Source organism: Cyrtonyx montezumae, unplaced genomic scaffold (genome assembly GCF_038088225.1).
Source record: "Cyrtonyx montezumae isolate F1298 unplaced genomic scaffold, pur_monq_1.0 scaffold_0, whole genome shotgun sequence".
Classification (NCBI taxonomy): Eukaryota; Metazoa; Chordata; class Aves; order Galliformes; family Odontophoridae; genus Cyrtonyx; species Cyrtonyx montezumae.
In genome coordinates this window covers 21,299,477-21,322,905 of record NW_027071824.1, presented here as the reverse complement: position 1 = coordinate 21,322,905, position 23,429 = coordinate 21,299,477, and the positions used below count along the sequence as shown (strand labels likewise).

At 36.7% G+C, this 23,429-nt stretch overlaps 1 protein-coding gene across 2 annotated transcripts in view; it reads left to right on the top strand.

Moving 5' to 3' along the window:
- SDCCAG8 (SHH signaling and ciliogenesis regulator SDCCAG8) overlaps positions 1 to 23,429 on the top strand; it is an 89,479-nt gene that overhangs the window by 36,509 nt on the left and 29,541 nt on the right. For both annotated transcript variants that reach the window (XM_065729741.1, XM_065729749.1), the window contains exons 14-15: positions 17,143 to 17,258; positions 19,305 to 19,413. In XM_065729741.1, the coding sequence (XP_065585813.1) occupies positions 17,143 to 17,258; positions 19,305 to 19,413 (225 nt within the window). The remainder of the gene's footprint in view (positions 1 to 17,142; positions 17,259 to 19,304; positions 19,414 to 23,429) is intronic.

The window sequence follows — 23,429 nt, the reverse complement described above, 5'->3', positions numbered from 1 at the left end:
TACTATTGAAGGTTCAAGATTTACATGTCTCTAATGACATTGCAGTTCATTGTTGTGATACCAGTGTGCTTTTAATGGTGCAGTACATCCATAGTGGTCTTATGTGAACTTGATTCACTTGCAGCCTCTCCTCCTCCTCCTACACCTGAAATGGCAGCTGTGCCAGTGAAAATACTCACTTGAAGGGTAGTGGTAATAGCAATCCTATGGGGCTTGTGGATTTGTTCACTGTGGCATTTGCCAAGGAAAACAGATTTTAAGCTCTGGAGTCTTGCCTGTGGGAGGTCGCTACAGAAATTGCACTAATTCAGTGCTTCTCTTGGGTATTCTGGCCTTGGCCTTGTCTTGCTGATTTCCCTATTTTCAGGACAGAACCAGCTGGTCAACTGCAAGTCTCCTCTAAAAGCTGAACTTGAGGGAGGCCTGTACTGATATTTTACTGTTGTGGATGCTATTTCTATTGCCTTGCAAGAACTTTCTTTGTTCTGGCAAAAATTAAATGTAGCTGATGAGTTATGCAAAGAATTCTTTGCTTTGTATGACTTAATTACTAATGAAAAAAGTTATTTACTAATCCACTGATTCTAAGCTTGAATATTGTAAATGAATAGAATAATAAAATGAGTGCAAGAGCTTTAGATTTTAGTATATAAACATGAGACAGTAAGGATTATATGAAGGGATTAAATGAGAGCATACTATCTGTGTCTTAGTGGGAAAGTGTTCTGCAGAATTGTACTCTTTTTCAGGATTACCACTTCTTTTCAAGTATCCCAGTTTTCAAACACTGTTGATTGATTAACTGCTAAACAGCTTCTAAGTTAACAAAATGTACTTGTTAGAAAAATCAAGAAAGAGGTTACGATCAGCTATTATAAACCATTGCCACAGAGTTTAAATTTGCCTTTTTCTGTTACCTTCGTTTCTGGAGCAGAATGTTGCTTAGAAATCTTCGCTATTGACATGCCTTTCTGATATGGAATCTAGTTAGTAATTCTAATGTGTATGTTTTCAAATAACTGGCAAAATATGGAAGCCTTCCAGTGTAGTTTCAATTGTCAATCATGTAATTTTGTAGATGTCACCATTTATGAATCTGACCATACTTGTGTAACTTTTCTTTTGTTTACTCTAGTTTTGATTAGTATTTATTTCTAGTAGTTTGCTCAGTAGAAAAATATTCTGAAATTGATTCTGAAAACAACTTTAAATTATCATTACACTGACATGTTTGAGTCTTGCTGATTATGTGAATCTATTCCTTAAGGACTATAAAACAGATCAATTGTTCTTGGCTCATGAGAGTAACTGTTAAAAGTCATGTTGGTATGCTAGCGGAATAGATCATATAAAAGATGCAAGACCTTAACAGCTTGCCCAGATTTTAGTATGTCATCTAATTTAATAATAATTTTCACTATTCTAGTGTAATGCAATCATCATTAAAAAGTATTTCCTCTTTTTGTTACAAAACAAATCAGAATTTATTACTTGCTTCAGTTTGTCAGCTGTAGTTCTTGTTTACATATACCAGAACAATTAAATCTTAAGAATTGGAGGAATTTCAAAATGGAACTTTTTCTGTGTCATCATGTGTTTTCTCAGACACGGAGATAGGTAGAGGGCTTAAGACATGTAGATGTAATGTTACTTAAAATTTAGTGGGAGATGTAATTGAATGGAATTGGAGTAGATTTGTTTTTCACTTATTGTTTGCATATTTAAAACATTACAAACAGTACTTGAGTGGCTTTTAGTTGAAGAAAAGTTGCTAACCCATGTATGAAACTATGCTTCTGTGTTCAGTTAAACGTGTCACGTCAGGCTAATTGAATGCCTGTGCTGCCTTCTTGAAGAAAAATGTGGACAAGACGATGTAGTTCTTGATCTTTTCAGTTACATGATGTTTCTTTTCTCCTTCATTTTTACAAATTAAACATTATCTAGGAAGCAGTGTATGAGAGGTGGCATTTGGAGAGTACAGTAGATTTTAGTAGTGCTATAGCCCTTCTCCTGTTCACAGGTTACCTAGAAGCCTCTTTCAAATTTCACCGATGCCATTGACTAATTGTAGTATGTGTGTAATAAATAAAGCACATAAATCTATCATTCCACCTCCAGCTTCTTGTGGCATTATTTAGGCACGGCTTTGCTGCTGTGCTTCATGATGTCACCAGCATTCCTTATTAGAACTGCTAGAACTGATGTGTACCTCAGACATCATATGTGTACCTCAGACATCATATTTCCCACTTAATCTATGCTATTAAATTCTAAATTATAAACTGATTTCTCCATTTGTAGGAGTTAGTTCTGCATAGTCTGCTAGACAGTTCCACGCCTGATATTGTCTATTGTGTGTTTGGACTGCATTTTTTTTTCCAGCAAATGATAGTTAGCAGCACACTTTTTCCAACAGTTTTAGCGCATCGGAAAGAGTCCATCGACTCTGCTGGAAAGAAGTCAAAGATATGTTGTTGCTAATATTAAATGACTGAGCTATTGTTTTATGTTTCCAGACTGCCTGATTGACAAAAGGACCAATAACACTTATACTGGGGAGGGGGGAAAGGGGAAAAGCAGAAATAAAGTGTAAGCAGTGATTGATTTCAGGTTTATTTTTTTTTACATTAGCTAATTTTATGCAAAAACATTATTGTAAAATGCAGGGGAGAGTGATAGCATGAAACAACTCCTGATAACTAATAAACTTTTTAGATCTTGCTTCATATGTTTACTTTTCATTAAATTTAGGGATGGTTGCAACTGTGTTGTTGTGATTCAGTCAACATTTATTTCTATCTCTTTTTCATATACAAAGGCATAGGGATGCCAGAAAATAAACTGTTAACGGAGAATTAACTTCTTTGGCACGCTTTCATACTTATCTTCCAAATTAAAGAAAATGAAATGGGCAGAAGCAGAGTGTAGATTACCTCCTTTTTGTCAAAAATGGTGGGAATTTGAAAATTAATAATAAAAAAGGGAACAGATGCAGTAACATGCCAGAGGGAGATTAATGTGGAGAGTAAAATCTGTGAGCAACAAAACTGAAGCAAACTGAATCAGTGGGAGGTGGTTGTACAATCAAAATCAGGATAAAAGAGAAATTACAAACAACCCTGCACTTGTCAAAGTAGTAGTAATGAAATCCTGACTCTGCCAGCAGCGAGAACCTGTGTTAGCACTTTGGGGTAAGGCCGGGAGCCGGGTGCCAGGTAGGAGGGCAGCGCAAGGCTGCTGGGCAGCAGCCATCGTGTGTGGAACAGATGGCGGGGAAAGCTGGCCGGGGAGGGGCTCCTTAGCAGAACTAATCAGACAGTAACAGATAGGGCAGCTGGGAGGACTGACCACCGAGAGGCAAGCGGCAGGGTAGCCGCAGCCTTCCGCGATGTGTGCAGTGGTGTGCCCGTTGGTCCGAGATAAGACCTTGCAGTGTCTTTCTAGGCAGAAGCTGCACAAACTTTGAGGCGGATAGAGCGCCTGGCCACCACGCGCAGTGATGGGAGATGTGAGCTCGCTGCCTGGCCTTGTGCGGCCTCCTGAGCTTTTGGCCCAGCCCTGCTAGGTGCATCGGGTTGCCCGTGCCCTGCACAAGTGTTATTTGCTCTCACCCTGTCCCACGATATAAGGATGCGTGGGGATGAATTTTGTTGTGGCAGCATGTTAAATGTAGAACTTGTAAAGGCAAAATCGTGTAGCTGTGGGGATTGATTTGGGAAACCAATGATAAAACTGCTTCTATTGAAATGGGGAAGAGCTGTGGGTCAGCAACTTCCCGCAGGGCTGGGCCCCACTGATGAGTGAGAGCAGTCTTCTGATGTTTTGTTTATGCTCAGAGTAGGCACTTACTTCTTTGTAAATGAGAGTTTCTGAGAAGTGAATTAAGGTCTGAGTCTTCTGGTCTTGAGTGACATGAAAAATTTTATTCATTAAGAAATGATCTATAGGATTTCTTCTGGAAGAGGTGGTCATGTGAGAAAAGATTGCTGGGTCATACCGTAAGTCGATGACTTTCAGCTTGAAAGAGAAATGAAAACAAAATTTTATTGAGGAAGAGAGGAATAGGATCCCAATGTGACAAAGGGAACCTGGCTTACTACTGTCCAGTTGTGTTTGATCATGGTGTGGGATGCATTTTTAGACAATTGAAAACAGAATGTACATCTCCTGCATCTGCTTTTGAAATTGTGAATATCTCTTTTGCAGTTTTATAGCTTGGTTCAATTATTCGTTTTGAGCAGGGAGGAGATGAAACATTTCAGGGATTTGAAATAGGTGGTATAACATAATCATATGCTATTTATGCAGTAGTTTTTTGCAATAAATCTAATTTGGTACTGTCAGAAAAAATTAGACTTATTTGGTATAGCAGAACACTAGTAAATGATTGGGGTAGCTTTAAAAGTTGTCATTCATTCTAACTTGCAATATAACCTTGCAAGGCTTTTTTTCCTTCCTTTTTCCCTGAGCAACTTCATGAAAATGTCTTTCTCTTGTGCTGCAGCTGTAGAAACTGAAAATATTTCCCCAAATGAAAAGAAGATCTTGCTTTAACATAATTTAAGAAGGGGATGGAAGAAAGAAAAACCTCTATTCTTAACAATTACATGAATGTATAGATAGAAAAATCAGTAATGTGTGAGGGGTGTACTTCTCCTTTTCCTATAGGTTTTCATAGTGCAGCTGAAATTGTTTATCTCATTATACAGCATGTAGATAAATTAGCTGCTCTGCGTTATTATAGAAGGTAAAATATTTTACCTGCCACGATAAGACCATATGCTGCTTTACGAATACTGATACGGAATGATTTGAAATAAATCGGCTCTGTTGTGTTCTGGCAGTGCCTTTTAGAAATTTTGAAGCTTGTAAATGTCATGTCAAGATAATACACATTTAAATATCTTTTTATTTAATCATTAAAACATATTTAATATCCTTTTACAAACATTAAAAGGCCACTGATTAAAAAAAAGATAAGTGAACAAATAAAGAAATCCAAAGTCATCTGTTAATTTTGAACGTTAAAACGTTTATAAATGACCTTTTTCATTTATAAAGAATTCAAACATGTTTTGCAACTTAATTCATTGTCCTACAGTACAAATTTCTCAAGAAAAACAATATGATTTCAGATTTCAGTCTTAGATTTATGTAAATTCTTCTCCATGGCATTTAAACTGCAACTGGTCGCATCAAATTTCTCTAATGATTTCATCTTTTATACAGCACGTCAGGTTGCTGAGGCAGCCAAAATGCTGCTGCGTGGAGAGGGTGGTTCGGGAACAACAGTACTTAGAGCGCTTGGGAGCGAGCAGTGAATTCAGATGAAATACAGAAGAGACTGTAGAAAATAAGCATCTTTATAAGTTCTTTGTTTTGAGCAGCTATTATTCAGCAGTAACAGTAATAAGTTTGCATGTGTACCAAATATTTTCTTCTGTTTCATTCAGATTGTTTTCTATTTGCATGACTAATGACAACAGAATAACAATTTATCTTTTTTAACCATCATAATCTTTCAGACACTTGTATTCAAAGCTGCTGGATTTTTGGCTGAGTTTGCTACTGCAGTAATGTTTCTAATTTTTATCTTTCCTCTTGACTAGTCTAGGACTTTTCTTTCAAGTTTTTCTCTCAAGTCCATCTGAAAGCTAGGTTTTACAATAAGCTGAAATACGCTTTTTCTATCAGCACTTGGTCTTTATGATCTTAACTTTAAAAGCTGCCTTGCACTTTTAACAGCATGCTCGTAGTCATTTACTTTGTGCTGTCACGGTGACTGTTTTTCTTCCCTTATGCAAGATTCTGCTCCTGAAATTCTCGCCTAGAAAATATTTCAACAGAGAAACCAAAAGGTCCTTAATTAGAGATTTGATCTAACTTGACATTTAAGAGCATCAACCTGAGGGTTGTCATCTCTGTGGAAGGTAGCTGGTGGATGGAGGGAGGAAGTCATGCAAATTACCTGAGCATGCCAGCACTGGCTGCCTCTCTGCTCTTGCCACCCCCGCTCTTGGTGCCCTGGTGCCGGTGGCTGGCCGGGGGGTGGAAGTGTGAGCAGGAGAAGCCTGTCCTGAGCAAGCAGATGAGTGCTGCTTCTGCCGACGCCTGCTCGACAGAGCTGACCTCCTTTCTCTGTCTGTGCTGGCAGCCTGGCGAGTTTAATAGCATGCTGCCATTGGTTGCCCCTGTGGTATCCTGGTGATTTGAGTATCAAACTCTGCTTTTGCAGAAACAGGTACAACTGTTCTCGATTACCTGCTTCTTGTTCAGATACCTTCTACAGCGCTCAAAATAAGGATTAAAAGTTTCTTTGTCATTAGGTGTGACAGTGCTGTGTATTGTTTGTCCCAAAGTTCCTCTTCCATTTCCAGTGCTTTTGTTGACCTGCATGTATTTTTCTGGGAAAGATGATCATAACATCAGAAAACATTTGCTTGCAAATTCAGGGACTAATCCCTACATAAGGGATGTATCAGTGTTAAGTTATTATTGAGCTAAACTTATGTAGTACTTGTCAGTGCAATTTATATTAGAGTCAAATTCAGACTTAACATAAGTATAACTGCATTTCTGCTAATGAGATTGGATTACCTCCTGGATTTGCTCCCAGAAAGCTTTACTTTAAATTCATTTTTTTAACAGAATAATAAAATGGTTGTTTCATTATAATTGCTTATAAAACTTAAATATGTATTTACTTTTATATTTGTTTTGTACTTCTATATTTATTTTGTATTGTTTGTATTTATTCTATATTTTATTATTTTTGTACTACATTTAATCTTGGTGAAATAATTCTTTTTTCATGCCTCCCTCCCTACCCCCCTTTTTTTTAAGGATGCCCAAATGCAGGCAGTTAAATTGAAAGTTGTTTCTTATTTTAGAAGAGTGAGACTGTCGAGGAGGTTAGTTAATAATTCAGAGGTATGTACTTATCAGAATCTATTCCTGAAAAGAGACAGAGGCATGGGAGTTGCTAAAAATAATGTAATCCAGTTGACAATATGAATTTAGTCTCACTCCTGACAAAAAATCTTTACGATTCATCCTAATGTGTAAGGCAGTACTTTAACAAAGATGTATGAATGTGTGTTTACAAGGCTTAGAAGCAGGAAATGTATTGAAGATTTTTTTCTCCTTAAATAGTGTTGCATTTTAAACATCTGTAGGTAAGTTTGAAAACTCATAAACTTAATTGGCCTTTCCTATTTTTTCTTTGCATTTTCAGTCAATGTCTTTGTTGCACGATGTTAGAATGAATCGAAAGCTTTCATTTTTTTTGTCATTTTTTTTTCTTTTTAACTTCTTCATATAGCTTTGCAAGTCCTTCTCAGAGATTATGCCAGTCTTTGTAAGGAGGTATATGTACATGAAGAAAAACATTTTAGCTGTTGGAGTTAATACATGATTAAAGCCTCTTGTTTTACTTCTGTATTATTTCTCTTACATCCCAAACTGATCTTCATAAATAGAGAACTGCAAAGAACTTCATCTTCTGCTGGTTAGCAGAAGTGGATTTAAATCCACATCGACAGTTCATTTGACAATGACCTTGAGGGGCTTTGCTTCTTGAAGAAGAAAGCAGAAGCTTGCGGTAAACAAAGTTCACTTCTGACAGATGGATTGAATGACAGAAAGGTTGCGAGTGCCAGAATAGCCCTGGCAGAGGAGGAAATGTTCAGTGGAATCCAACAGGAGAGGAGGTGTGAACAGGTGCAGGGTTGCTGACGGAAGGGGAACCAGATGGAAGGAGCCAGAGCCAGTTTATTTAAAGGAAAAGGCAGAAAACACTGAAAGGCTGTGCGATCAGTGGCTAAAAGTGTGCATGGAAGAAGGTAAAAATTCACAAAGCAAAACTGCACAGTGGGATATCTAGCACTTAACATAATGGTAGTAATTTGTGAGTTTAGTTTTAAAGTTGCAATTCAAACATGTTTCTCCTTGATCTTGACAGCATAAAGAAGAGATTAATAACCTGTCCAAAAAAGAAACAACGAACCAGCCCTTTACTAGTATACTACTTGTCCATTATTGCTGATATTAATGTGCAGACAATGTTTCAATCAGATGATACCAAAATTATGCCACAGTTAACCAAACCAGTGAAGGACTCATAAAGCTGGACTATTATTATTTGACTCATCTGTATGTATTTAGCTCCTCTGGTATGTGGATATATGTGTCTTTTATTGGTATGCTTCTGTAACATCTAAACAAATCAACATCAAGTACAATGTGACATTAGCGTTATATTTGATTAGTCTTGTTTTTTGTTCACAACGTCGTCAGTTTGCTAGAATAAGTGGTATTTTGCTGTAGAATGGGGGGAAGTCTAGCTAACCCTAAATTAAATATCTTCACTCTAAATATTCACTCTAAATACTGTCTTTCAAATTATCTTCACTCTAAATACTGTCTTTCAAATTGTCTTCACAAGGAACCAATTGTGTGAAGTTCTGCTTTTTCCCAGGCTGTTTGTGTGAGGTTTGGCCCTTGGGAAGCAGAGAATACTGCTCCTCAGTTCTTAAGTTCAGCAATAGTCAGGGAGAGTTAACAGCTTCAGAGCATCAGACCTGTGGCTAATATGGTAGCTTGACTGGAAGTTGTGTGTCTGCTCAAACAGAATGTCTGAAAAAATTGAGGTGGCTGTTCAGCAGGCATTCAGAGTGCATCTGTGATCTACTGGATCATTCAACTGTGCTGATCTGATGCGGATCAGGTGTGGCCACACAGTCACTCTTCTTTTGAATTAGCCCGAGCATGCAATGCACTGCTTATGCTGACTTTATGCCAGCTGCAGGGGGACAGATGATACCTGATTCAGCACAAAGCTTGCTGGTATAAAATTAGTGTACCGAAATCAGTGGATTTTTTTAACAAATCTAAGTTGACAGACTGCATTCATAGCAAATCAGATTGCTGCATCATTTTTTGATTCAACAGTAGGAGCTTGAAGTCTGGATGTACTGTATCAACAAACTGAGCCTTGGAGTACAGGTTTACAATGGTTCTGATGTGGTTTGAGTCTATGCTGCTACTGAAAAGGCAGTTCTCTAGAGGGGTAACATGTGGCTCTACCTGGCTACATATCCTCATGTCTCCAGGCCTTTGCTTGGAATAAATCAGGCATCCACATGATCAGGGAGCTGATTCTTTATCAAAAGAATCATTTGCTCCTGCAGGGGAAATTTTATGAATGCTGATCATCAGAGGACAAAAAGACTGTACCTTAAATTGGCAATGTTGCCTTAGTCTGGCTTAGAACTGTTATAAAACCATGTCGTAAGAGACTACTGGTACCGAATTGAGGAACATCAATAAGCAAGGAAAACTACTCCTTCATTTTAAGTACAGAGAAAATACTTTGTACACACAGTTATATAAATTAAACGCCTGCTAAAATCTTCCATGTGAAGCAAACATTTCAACATTTAGCCATCTGTGAAAGTGGCTCGTGGAACAAAGAGCAAAGGAGGAAAGAATATTTTGTAGAAAAGGGCACAATACTGTGAATACTTAGTGCTATGTACTGGCTTGACAGAAACCACTTTTTCTCATGTACTATCTTCCCATGCAACTTCTATACTATACTTAATTGCATCTTTCTTGGTGGTCTTATCAGCCAAATAGTTCTCAGCCTGATTGTAATAACATTTACAGGCTGGGTGTTTATGTGCTAGGTGCATGTCTTACAGGCAAGGTTTATGGACGTACCGGAAAAAAGAACTTTTTTTTCTAACAGTGAAAGAGAGGGCAGCTATTGTTTAGCCGTGGCTTGGTGTACAGAGAAATATCAAAATTCAAAAGGAGTTATAGTCTGCATTGAAAAAACTGGCTATTTTCAGTATAAATCTTTTGAAAGAAAAACACTTGAAGGAGTAGTGTTATAGATTCTTATTTGAAAATCAATTAGTTCCTTTATGCTGATGTTAACATTAGTAAGAAATCCACTCTTTTTAATTTGATAATAGATCTAGTACATAGTAAGTAGGTACAGCACCTGTAGTGCATATACTGATGTTAACAGTCTTAAAGCTTCTTCCATAATTTATAAGCTTTTGTAGGAATAATGCTCTGCATCCCTCAGTTCACATTCCCTTAAAACTTTTCATCTTTTACTTGTCCGTCATCATCATCTCTAGTTAGTGGTAATTTTGAAGTAGTTGAAGTGCAATAAGTAATCAAAAATAGAGTAGGAATCATTTTCATTCACAGTCATTAATTAATAATATATTCTGATGCCTCTAGCAGGATTTAAAGGTCAATATGAAAATCTGGACTTTGTGTTTTATTTTTTATGTTGAACTTATATTATTATATGCTACATGAAGTACAAACATCTGTAGGAGTTATAAGCTGTTTCCAGCTGTGATAAATGTATTTTAAGTAGAGGAAACTGGAAAAAAAGTTTCAGTGGAGACAAGGAACACATATGTATTAACTTCCCATCTCAGCAAAATGGAAATTCTCAGAATTAGCAGGATGTTATATAAAAAGGTTGAAATTATTTGGATTCTGGGAAAGGGGATGGATTTGCATAGCCTATTTTATTATTTGCATTGTGGGGAAAATACTTGTAAGTGAAGTTGATCAAATGTTTGTACCTAGTCTTGAGAAAGTTGCAAATATCATCAGAGCTTTGTCTTGTCTTGCTTTCTCCCAAAAAAATATTCCTTACAGTTGAGATGCTTTTGTGAAGTAATAGTACCCTGGGTGGGTTGTCTTCTCCAGTTGCTTATCTCAGGGTAGTGAAAGGTTTTGCTTCATTCATAAACCTACTTTAAGATGTTTCTACTTTAAAATTATTTCTATACTATCATCTTCTCTTACAGGCCTGAAAAGTTTTATCAATTTAAAGGTTTAATTTCACACCACTTTCAAACCCTTATCCTATGGCATAACTTTTCTAATTGCTTTCAGTAACATCTTTTTCAGATTGTTATGAGAAGAAAACCCTGATATTTCATTGTTTTACAAAGCTCTCTGTATCTGTCAAACAATGTAACTAGACATCTTTCTTTACAGAAACAAAAGTTTCATTAGCTTCACTTCTCACAACTAGGACTATGTGCATTCTTAAAAATCAAGCATTCCTCCAGTGTTGCCAACAAAAGTATTAACTGAGTCTCTGCAAAATGTGACCATACAAATGTTGCTTGTACTGAAGCTCAACAAACACAGTGTGCTGGCTGGGGCAGATTCCAGAAACTTGAGCTTTCCACTGAGAAGACCTGGCAGCCAGCTCCAGAATCAGCATCCGGTCAGCTCCCAGAAACAGACAGAAAAAAGCAACTCAGTGGGTAATTCCCACAATGGGATACAGGAAGGGCAATTTTTCAGCTTCTTGGAGAGGTTTGAGAGAGTGACCCGATCATGACAGTTTTACGAGTTATTTCTACATGATTCTTCCACTTGCGTGCATGCGTATGTCTTTTTTTTCTTTCATTTATTTTTGGATATCAGAAACGTTCATGTCACGCCTTTCTCCTGCCCTGTAAAAGAGCTGCATGCCATAATATCCAGCCAGCCCAAACATACTGTGGAGAGATTACATAATTTGAAAAATATGAATACATTTATTGAGGGGAAAATAAATAAATAAAAGGATAGTAAATAAAATACCTTGTTTCACAAGAGGAGAACATGAAACACTGCCCAGCTGTGTCCTCACTCATAGCAGTCTCTGCATGTACAGATATCAATCAGATGATGATATGTAAATCATACAATAGAAGGTAACCAACCAGCACTAAGCAAAAAGGTCCTAGGAGCCTGACTTGAAAAAGGGATAAATCTTCAGACCCTAAGTCTTATTACTGACTTGACTGTCACGTATGAGCACAGTACATACTCATCTATTAATTTATAAGGTAGAGAAATAAATAATTTTGAATTGTGACTACACTCAAAACCAACTTTTACTTCTTCATCTGTGGAATTTGGGATCTTATTGTGCTATATTTTTACTTAAGCATTTGGAACACTAAAACTTCAGATAGCGTATCTCTATAAACTTGTTCTCCATTATAAATAAGCGAATAGAATGCTGCAGTGATGTTTAACTGTGAAGCAGGTCTGAAAGCAGTTTTCAAAGTTTTGCATTACTGGAAAAAATCATTTAGGACTATACCTGGGAAGAATGACTTCTTGGTACTTCTCAGCTAATATTTTAGAACCAACTTGTTAGGGCTTCTCTGCTCTCCAGGAAAAAAAAAAACAAAAAACCACACAAATCCTTATCCTTCATTGTATGATGTAGTTATAAAGATACATTTGGAAGACAGGGAGAAGAAATTTGTGAAGTGTTGTGAAGCAGACTCTGGTTTTATTTTATATACGTTCTTCTATGACCTTTATTAGTATTTGAACATTTTCTGATATTATAGTAGGAGACTAAGTATTTTTATGGTATTTCAAGTAACACAAAATACATGTAGACATTGTGACCTCTTGTTCCAGTCTTTATTCTTTCTTCTTCTTTTACTGTGTATGTTGCTATGTTGCTTGAAAGAAGAGCAAGGTTTTGCTCTGATTTTCCATTCTTTTGTTACCCATAACAAGAAAAGTTGAAATAATAATATGAGTAACCTGTAAAAAGATGGTTCACAAAGATGCTTGTTATGGACAGTCTGTTAGACCTGTATCATGGAAAGCTTGCAAAGTAGATTGTATAAAAACCTTCTGGACCTTTGTATTCTGAACTGTCAGCTGAAATCCTTGAAGTTCCCAATAGGGTATTTTCAAGTCCTGTTTTCAAAAGTATTTAAATTTATTTTAGTGCCTGTAGGCCAAATTTTTGTGAAGATACTAGGAATTAACTGCTTAAGTACCTTCTCAAAACTATTCTTTCATTTGGTAAATGAGTAGCACAAGGTTCTATGTAGTATTCTCAAAAATTCCAGGAGAGCTAAGGGACTCCTCAGTTACGTGCTGCCCATCTTTATGACAGCACGTGCTGGCTTTCTTGGCTGCCTGTTATCTGGGAATGGGACCATACTTGACCACTGGTCACGTGGGAGAAGTGCTAGGCTCCACTGGGCTTTCTGCTGCCCAGGCTGAGTGCTCATGCAGAGTCATAAGTTCATAAGTTCATAAGTTCATAAGGTTGGAAAGGACCTATAAGATCATCTAGTCCAACCATCCTCCTATCACTATCTCTACCCAACTACTAAATTAAGTCCTTTAGCACCTCATCTAAACGTCTGTGTAATGAGACAGACGTTTGTAAACAATCAGTCTGGGATTGGCTGTTACTGAGGCCAATATTCTTGGTAGTTCAGATACCACAAACGTTTGGAACAATAGTTCCAGCTGCTTCTTAATGATTTATAAGCTCCAGTTTAAATTAAATCTATATAAAAGCCTACAAGATTTTATGATTAAATATTTAATTAACAAGAAATGAAGATACCATAAGATTATGATAACCTCTGATGATCTTACGTAATTGTTAGAGTATTTGAATTTGTTCAATTAAGTTCATAGTCCTTACTAATGGATCCATTAGCTTTTTTTACAAAATGTCACATAGTGATCTCATGGAAAAATCAAATAGTCAATATGGGAAGCATGGTTGTTTCAGCATCATAGTTGCTTTGTGAGGAGGCTTACTGGCAACTTCCAGAGTCAAAGGCCTTATTCTGTGCTGTGATTCATCTTGTGTTTCCTCCTTTTGTATTTTTACTGTTGGAAAAGCAAAAGTCATGCAGACTTATTTACTACTGAACTACGCTGTGAAATTCAAAGTTGTATCAATCTACGTTTTGTTCTTTTGTAGGCAAAAATTGGTTAGTTTTCTTCTGTCAAATTTGACATCCACATCACTGGTATTTAAATTCTTCCTTTCTCCTTCTATTGAAAACTGGCTCTATGAAGTAGTTTTCATTCACTAGTGATGGGGTAGGGTTTTGGTTTTTTTTTTTCTTTGTTCGTCTTATTAAATTTGGTTACTCAAATTGAGCCAGTGTATTTTTCATGTTAGCTTTGAGGTTAAGGTGAATTTTCACGTGGCTTTCAGCACATATTTTTTATGGCATGCAGGTGATGGCAGTTCTGTTTTTCACCTTTCTGTGCTACAAACTACAGCTCATTGTGGCCTTAGTTTTGTCAAGAATTATTTAGAAAGCAAGAATTATTTAGAAACAAGTTAAATAAGTGGGCTGCTCTTGACAGCAAAAATGAAAACCACCATGAGTTTAACACTTCTGCTTTAGGGGAATTGTCCAACGTTATGGACAAATCCAAAACTATTATCATATAGGCTTTTACTATGTGTTTCAGAATGGGTACTGCGCTAAAGAACTCTTAATTTTTGCAGTTTTCTCTTGTCAGTGTTTTCATTCCGTTGGAGGGCAGGCTGCTTCAGCTCACTTGTTCTTGTATCATTTTCATTGATAACTGTAGTTGATGCTTTAAAAAATTCTGGTACAATTAATCTTAAGCCATTGTTTCTGATTCTTATCTTATTTGCATCATCAACATTGGTCTGCTTTGCTTTTCACTGTCTTTGTGTTTTCCTTTACTCAACGTGAGAAGCATTGAAGCTATTGCAGTAGAAAACTTACAGTGCTGGATGAGTATAACATTTTCCTGTCTAGCTACAGTTGAAAGTTGTTGGGTTTTTTTTTCTTAAATTGAGCTCAGTTTCTTTCACAATTCTGAGTAATTGCAACTAAGTAGCCATTGTCAAACCTTTGGGAGATGTTGCCTTCCTTATCTGCTGGTTATAGCAGGAATGCTCCCAGTAGTTCTAAAATTTCTCGGGACTTTCTAGTGGGCAGAGAGGGTGTCAGAACTATGTGCGGCTGATTCACCACTCAGTTCAGACAGCTTTGGCTCCAAGAAGTGTTTTGTTCCTCAGCGGCTTTAGGCACCTTAGCTCTTGCTCTTTATCTGGCACTGGATATGTCTCAGTCCCCAAATAATATTGAGACTAGTCAGCTGCCATTCTCCTTAAAGACTTATGTCTATCTTCCTACTCTTTTAGTCTGGTTTTTATGCATTACATAAAATCACAAATTTTCACCTACGCCTATGCACTTCAGATATAAGGTGCCCATCATGCATCCACTGTTTCTGAGTTCCTGTTCATTTACATTTACAGTAGATAGCCTAAATGTGTTGCTTTTTTGGATGAATCCCCTTAGCAAGAGGATGTTCTCCACTTATTTTGGACTCCCCAGTAGCATGAGTTCTTCCTTCTTAGACAGGAAGGACCCCATCAATGAGAAATGGACCTGTACAGGCTTACCTTGGTAACTTGAGCTCTCTATAGCTTGGAGCCAGCCATCTATCTATGTGCCAGATGACAACTTAGTACCCAACAGCCATCTCACACAAAGATAATATTAAACAAAATACTTTGTCTTTGCCTCTCTGCTGCTGAATGTGTCTGAGGTGCTGGTGCTTTTTTTTTTTTTTTTTTTTTGAACAGTCTAGGTCTCATGACAACTATGTGAAGGCAAAAGACATTTGAAAATGGAGGGAAGGGATTTTTAGAAAGGGTGGGTGGTTTTTTTGTTGCTGTTGTGGGTTTTTTTTTTTTTTTTTTTTGTCTTTCTTCCAGCAATTGTGAAATGGTTTTTCACATTAAAGTTTTCCAGATCTGGAGCTTATACTTAGGAACTGATGCAAGTATCACTCCTTAATTCAGCACAAATATATTTACTAGGTAATTATGAGAATAATGTGATAAAATGTAAAACAATGCTTGAAATATCCTTGAACAATGTGCTTTGTTTCCTTAAAGCTATAATATTCCTGCTATTGAAATGTATTGTCTTTGTTAAATCACTCAGTCCCACCTCAGAAAAAGCTGCCTGTGATTTCAAAGGGAGTTTTGCCTCAGGTACTGCTTGCAACATCAGGACCAGGAATTAGTGTAATGTGACCCACCATTTGTATTGCTTTGGGGTAAATTTAAGAGAGAAGATTTAACATTGTGTATGTCATGCTGAGATATTGCAATATCTTGGATGGGTTATTAGGCACTGATCCAAAGGTTAAGTGCAGCAACCACATGAGATGTGGCTTTATCCTTACATGATCTGTGCCTGTGCTCTATTTTGTAGTCCCCTGGAATGGGAATTATCACTAGAATAAAATAGCACATTAAGAAGACTTCACTGAAATCAATCCTAAGCTATAAAATGTAGCTTCAGTAGAAGAGTGTGTGCATATGTATGTCCTTTGAAATTTAGAAATCAGTCCTCATATGTGTGAAATTTTGAATCTAGGTCCAGGTATGCACCAGAAAAATATGACCTCTGGGAAAGTCTAGATATGAATTTATAGTCAAGGAACTTTTCTAATTTGTATGCACGCATGTATCTGTTTTGTATCTTATTTTCCATGCTGTTTTTTGCTTGGCTTGCATTAAATAAAATGCTTCAATGGAGTGTGGTAGTCTAGCATTTGTTTTGCCTCAGGAGTAGATTGCCCCATCTTGCATATCTGGTCAAGTAAATTGCTCTCTTGCCTGTGTACTTTGATAATAGTACTGGGCTTTAGACCTTCCTGTGCAGCCCCCCAGTGAGAAGGGCTGCAAGGGGCTGGACCTGCATGGTGCTCACAGGCTTCTGTATTGTAATGGATGCATTCATCTCCTATTTACATAAATTAATAGTTAAAACTTGTTTGGTTGCTTAAGAAAACTCATTAGGCTTTTAGAGTAGCTGAATTATGAGCACTGTGGCAACTGCTCCCATTGACTTGTCTCCCGCTGGTTCACTGGGAACCAGTCCATCGCAGGGTCAGGTCCCTGAGATCCCTTACAGAATTAAACAGATAGCATTTAAAGAAAAAAACAAGTAGACTGTTCAGTGCAAAATGCATGCTGGGGAAGTTTCTTACATAAAAGAAGTTGTGTCATTTTAAAGAATAAGATTGGTATTCTTAATGTCTAATTTTCACTCAGGAAATAGGTCTTTTTTAATCCATTTCCACTAGTTACTAGAGAAAGTTTGACATTGTAAGAGAGAGGTCAGTTTGCTTAACCTGCAGTGGGAGAGAAATGTTTGATGTGAAAAGCCTGGTCAGATTTTGAGTTTTGTTCTTCTTAATTGAATGTTCTGCTTTGCCTTTTTACCTTATTTTATCAAATATACATTTTTTTTTCTTATTTTTTTTTAATAGATTGGAGAAAGAGAGCATGAGCAATAAAGCAAAGGCCCGAGCCCTTCAGGCCCAGCAAAGAGAGCAGGAGCTGACACAGAAGATGCAGCAAATGGAGGCCCAGCATGAGATAACTGGTAGGTGGTAGGGAAAGATTAGAGCCTGGGCACTCACTCACAAGCCAGGCCCACGCCTTACTGTGAAATGACATCAGGAACACCTGTAACCTTTGGCTGGCCGAAGGGAGCAGATGCTAACTACACCGGAGATTCCGAATTACATATTAGTTAGCGTTTAAAAGAGAAAATGGAAAGTATTGCCCACTGTCTGTTGATTTCAGAGTGCTGCTCTCACATCTGTTGCACCATCTGGATTATGAGTTTATTTACCTGTGTTCAAGAAACGTAAAGCTGAGAGAGACCACAACAAAGTAGAAAAACAAAGGGCTTGATTTTGGCTGGATTTTCAGGCACACATGTTATATAAAGAAAATAGCATCAGAAGCTCTGCGGGAAATGCTCTGAGCTTACAGTTAAAGTCTCCTGAATAGCATTGAACAGTTCCCACAGTACACACATTATAGCTACTCTAAAAGCTTAATGAGTTTGCTTCGGCATCCAAACTGGAGAAAAGCTTTAGCCATTAATCGGTTCTTAATTCACTGTCGCAGCTGGATGTAATTCACTGGCTCCAAATTGATATGTTCCTTTATTTAATCTTTGCAGCTTCAAACATTTTTAGCATTAGTATGAGCCCCCTCCCAACACCCCCAGTCTAGAAGAGAGATATTTAATCCCTTGCATACTTCAGTTTGTCATAACAGGAGACTTCACTGTATTGACTTAGCAGATCAATAACTTCTAACCTTAATCTGTGAGTGAAATGGGTTTTACAAAACAAACAAAAGTCTTTTGTTATTTTGTCATGCCAATAAAATTAACAAAGGGGCATATTATAAACGAAAAATAATTTTTAGGGAGGTAGCCTCTGAGCATGGGAAGGAGGAGAAGCTTCAACTTTTATGAAGCGTAGTGTATTCATATGTTTAATCAAATAGCATTCTTATCCACCAGTCCTCTAATGCCTTCAGAAAAATGATGTAGCCTGTATTACTCCTAAGCAGTGTCAGCTAATACCTGAAGTAGCAGGCACATTTACATCTCCCTTTGATTTTTATTTTTTATTTTTTCCTTTTTATCACAGTACTAGAGGACCTTATCTTGTGTTCCAGGGAACACAAACAGCTACATTATTACTACTGTCTACACAGTAGGAGAACAGATTCTGAATCATAGAATTGCTACTCTAGCCAGCGCATCTGCATATGACCAAGTGTAACTTTGCACAGGAGATGTATAATTTACTCTCCTGGTGTGTTAATTATCCCGGTATATAAAAATGAAACAACTTTGAGGCTGAGTATGTCTCTAATAGGATAAGGAGGTGTTGAAAATAAAGTAACCCTTGTGCATTATGATCTTTCATGTATGGTGGAAATTTGGGTAACGGTTTTCTGTATTTCTCTGAATGATTTTAAAAGCAGGAATCAAGAAAATATATTTTGGAGTATCTTCCTTTTGGAAGAATGAAGGTCTTTTACTTCTAGGTCATGAGTTTTGGTGTAGCCCAAGCTATTAGTAGCTGAAAATGAACTTACAAAAACTGAATAACAGGTCTGATATCTGATCTTTAGAGACAGAATGTAAATTACAGTAAGCACAGGACACTGTAAATAAAATAACTGCTTTCAAAAAGGACAAAATAATACACATTAGTGTCCGCATGTTTGAATTACTGTCATATCTTGTGCACCAGCTGAGCAAGCAAAAGGCTGCTAAGGCTGCTAATTTTATTCCTCCCAGAAATATCAATAACCTTCCAGCTAAAAAGTAAAACCAGTGGATTAGATATGTAGTCTTTACAGGGATTCCTGTCACACAACATCTGATTAAATGATCACATCACTTTAACACTTTAGGTTAGCATATCCTGACATACAGCCTTTATTTGGCAAATGATGACATTATAATTCCATGTCCAAGTAGCTGAAGTTTAAAAAACATACCAAAGCCAGTGGGATCTAAGCAAAAGAAATAGAAAATTTAGAAACTATTTAATATAGTCTTTATAGATTTATATAATTTTAAAATAATTTTTTAGTTTTCTGATTTTACAATTTCTAGTAAATGAACTGGAATTATTGTTGACCTCCCAGAAAACACTCATAGGAAAACTAAAGGAATTCTGTTGTTCATTGGCAAACGAATTGGAACAAACGTCAGAAAAATACAGGTCAGTATATTTTCTTACCCTACCCCCTTTGTTATTTTGGCATGCTTTCTTATTTTATATTTGTGTTTTAATATTTGTTATTGTTCATCTTGTCCCACGTATTGCACATCTTCTCAATACAACACATGCCATTTAAGTAACATGAATGGATTTTCTACTTTTCAGATGATCTTTGTGGTTGTTAATTTTTTTTGTTTTAGATGATTTCAATGTAAAAATTGCTTACTATATTATTTCTGATGTTCTTAGTATGAAAAGTACAAAGTTGTTAGTGGAGCTACAATTCCAGTTTATCTGAACAACAGTAAATATTTAAAGCTCTCAAAACCACAGTGTGTTGGTTTAGTTATTTACTTAAAGCTCCATTCAAAATAGTACACACTGAATAATTATCTCTGAGAAATTTGTTGTCAAAATTGCTTGTCAGTGAAGCTCTGATTCTGCTCCCACTTGTTATGTGTCGTTCTCATTTAAAATTGGTAGTAGGACTACATACAAAGCCATTAAAGATTCTGGAGTATGATTAAAAACTAGGAGCAATAACTGGTTTAAATAAATGCAAAAGTATGAAGGTATCTATTTAAAAACTAAGTTCTGTAGGACAGGACTATTGAGGTTCCAGCTCTCATATTCCTTCCTCGTCGTTAATTTGATGTTTTAGATTTTTCATTATCAAAATAGACTTTTTGTTGAAACTTTCTGCAAGGTCATATTAAGAGTAGTAAAAAAAAGGGGTTGAAATGGTGACATAGTATTCTGCAGCTTCTGTAAATATCATGCAAAATGAATTTGGCAAGTAGAGGTATGATTTTACATGGCTTATATGAAGTAAGAAAAACAGCAAAGATAAAACTCATTTTCAAGATAGATTTCTTCTGCTGGGTGGATTTAATTATGCTGTCGAACTAACAACAGGGTCAGCACTCACTCAGGGAGAGAACTCATTTATCCCAGTATCCTGTCTCCAGGGATGATCAAAGTGGGATGATATAAGTAGATGATGCTTTCCACAGGTACTGCCTCCTCTGGTCATCTTACTTTCCACTGAATAAGAATTGTTGACTAGCTGTTAACTAGCTAAACTTGGGAGCTGAAACCCACCATGGGTATTTGGGGAAGAGATTATAAACTTGAGGAAATAGGAGCCATCTTCCCCTGCAAATATTGTGATGGACATTTGAGAGAGAGACAAACAGAATTTTTCTTCTGAAAAAGGAGAGCTCCGCTGCTAAAGTCAAAATAGAAATAAAATGCAAAATCGAAATAGATTCAAATCATATCATTATTCCAGCAATAAAAATGCACACAGACTTTGTTGCTAGAGCTCACAATCACAGACTAGTAACTGTAATTGGATAAAGGAAAGACAGAAAACATACTGTGAAAACACATTATTCTCTGAAAATAAATACCAGAGATTGCCAAGTGTTTCTTCACCTAGCAGCATTAGCTGACTATGTCAAGAACCTGAAAGGGAAGAAGGAGCTCTCTTGGATCTCCATAAAGTGGTATACTTTGAACGAGGAACAGTGCAGAAGAATGTATTAAAACAGTTTTGAGATATAGCCCAAAAATAGCTTGAGATTGTCTGCATTGGAGTGGGAGCTGTTGCAGGCAGTGAAAGGAATGGACAAATATGTAGGGGAAAAACTAAGGATATGATAAAGAGAACTGAAAGGTGAAACTGGCGATGGTAAAAAAAAAAAATGGTAACTTAGTGAATGCTTCAAAAATGATGTGGTCAGAAGATCAGATGCAGAAAATTATTTCAGCTGGGTTTACAATGCATGAATATTCTTTAGCTTTCAGTAGCATCTCTCCAAAAGGCACTCTGCACACTTGTTATCAAGTGATACAACGTAAAACTGCAATTCTGGGATAGAATGCTGTACGTTTGTGCTTAGAAAAAAAAATAATAACTTGTGTATATTAGTAAAAGCAGATCAAGGTTTTTTTTAAAAAGAGATGTGAGAGTAACTTTATTTTCTTGGTAGAAAGAAAGGGCACGCTTCTAATGAGACATTTCAGATTTATTTTTGATGAGTGCATCTTTGCACTTCTTAAGTGGGATAGCTCTGAATTGCATGTATGTTTTTTTATTAAATACAGGCCTTTCTGATAGATTTAAATAAATAAATAAATTCTGGGTGAGCTAACCCCTCCATAGGATAAAAGAAAGCAGGAGGACATTTTCAGACGAATTATAAACCCCTCAAGCTGTGCAGAAAGAAGCTTGTGTCTGGGAAGGTTTTTGTATGCAAAGGCGTGTTTAAACCGTAGTCCTTTGTTGATTTATTCTCCTTTATTTTTTTATTTATTTATTTTTCTCTGATTTTCACTATCTGAGTTTCTAGGTTGTGGATTAATGCTCAACACTGCCCACTGTGTATTTGTGATTTGCGTTTTGTAATTAAGGGGAACAATGGGAGTCCATTGGGTCTCGTTATATATAATGGTTGGTTTAATTTGTTTCACTTCTATCTTGTTAATTGTAAATTGATCATTAAGATTTGAATTCTAATCTGTCACCAGGGTTGTGAATATTGAAGCTAGAGCAATGATCCTGGTTTTAATCACTGATGATGAGAAACAAATTTTATAATTTTGGTACATATTGCAGTTCATATATTTTAACACTGTATTTTATGGTGTTATAAATATTGTTAAATGACTTTTAGTGTAGTTTTACTGTTTGGACTATAATGTATAAATTATATTACTGTTTTGGCAACAGTAGGCATCCAACTGTGTGAGTTTAATTGAAGTAAAGAACACACACCCGGCTGAACTATTTTTCTGTGGGTTTGGTTGACTGCAGTCAATTGCGCTTCAATACCAGGAGCAGAGTGTTTGCTTAGGGTAGCCGTGTGAAGATGTGAAACATGGTGTGCCTGAGGGATGAATCATTACAATTACATGCAGTGGTACTTGCTGCAGCAGAAAATATTTTACACCATGTATTTAATATATCTTATTGCTGTACAAGGAAATAAATTGTTTTAAGGACAGGAAAAGTCAGTGCTTGAAAAAGCCAGCCTCTGTGCTGTGAGTCCAAGTGCTGCAGTGTAGAAGATGGTTTAGAGGAATAAAAGCAGCTTTACCACCTTAACATTCAAAAATCAGCTCATCCTAGAAATATCAGATGTCCAACTTTAAGTTATGACTATTTAAAATTTGCTGGTACTTGACCTCTAGTATCTGAATGTTTTGGATGAGCCTGTTGTGGTAGATTGTCCAAGATTGTCCCAGAGGGAGCAGTAGGGGTATAAATTTAACTTGCTTCTTAATGTAGGAGTTGAGTCTTATTCAGTAGATGGCTGGATCCAGAGGTACAAAGGTTTTTTCTGTTGTTGCCCCCTGCAGCGTCATCATTTACTTTGAATATAGCCCATTCCTTTTATGATAGTGTGTGAGCAGCTATTTAGGATCATTTGTGCAGAGCCTGTACTGCTTCAGGAATGACTACTCATAGTGTAGCTTTGCTATAACAATCATAACACAGTTATTTAGGGTTACTAAGGGTACATTTTTATTACCCAACAACATTGAAATTGTTTGAAAGTCATGTAGAATTAACTGTTCTCAAATAGACTTTGGAAACTGAGGTAGATGAGTGGTGTGTTTAAAGCTACAGGAAGAATCTTTGTCAGACAGCGATGCAAACTCTCAGTATGAAGTCTTGTATGGGGACCGGTGTTCTCTTTTTAATGCCGACACGCAAGCTTTTTAAATATTGACTTCAGTAGGCATTCTACCATTCCTGTGTGCTGTCCTCTAAAATTTCAGTGTTGTGATATATTTTGAGTCTGAATGGTCAGAATCTTAGATATTTAACTTATAATGGCCATTGTGTAAATAGTATTTTAACTGGAATAGGTGTGGGTTTTTTGCTGAGTTCTTCAACTGTAATTCCAAAAGAGATGTATTAGAAGAGTACACAAGTAACGTGGTTCTACAGCATTATTTTACTTCTTCAGTAGTAATTGTCAGTAGTGTCTTGCTTCTGGCACCTTCAG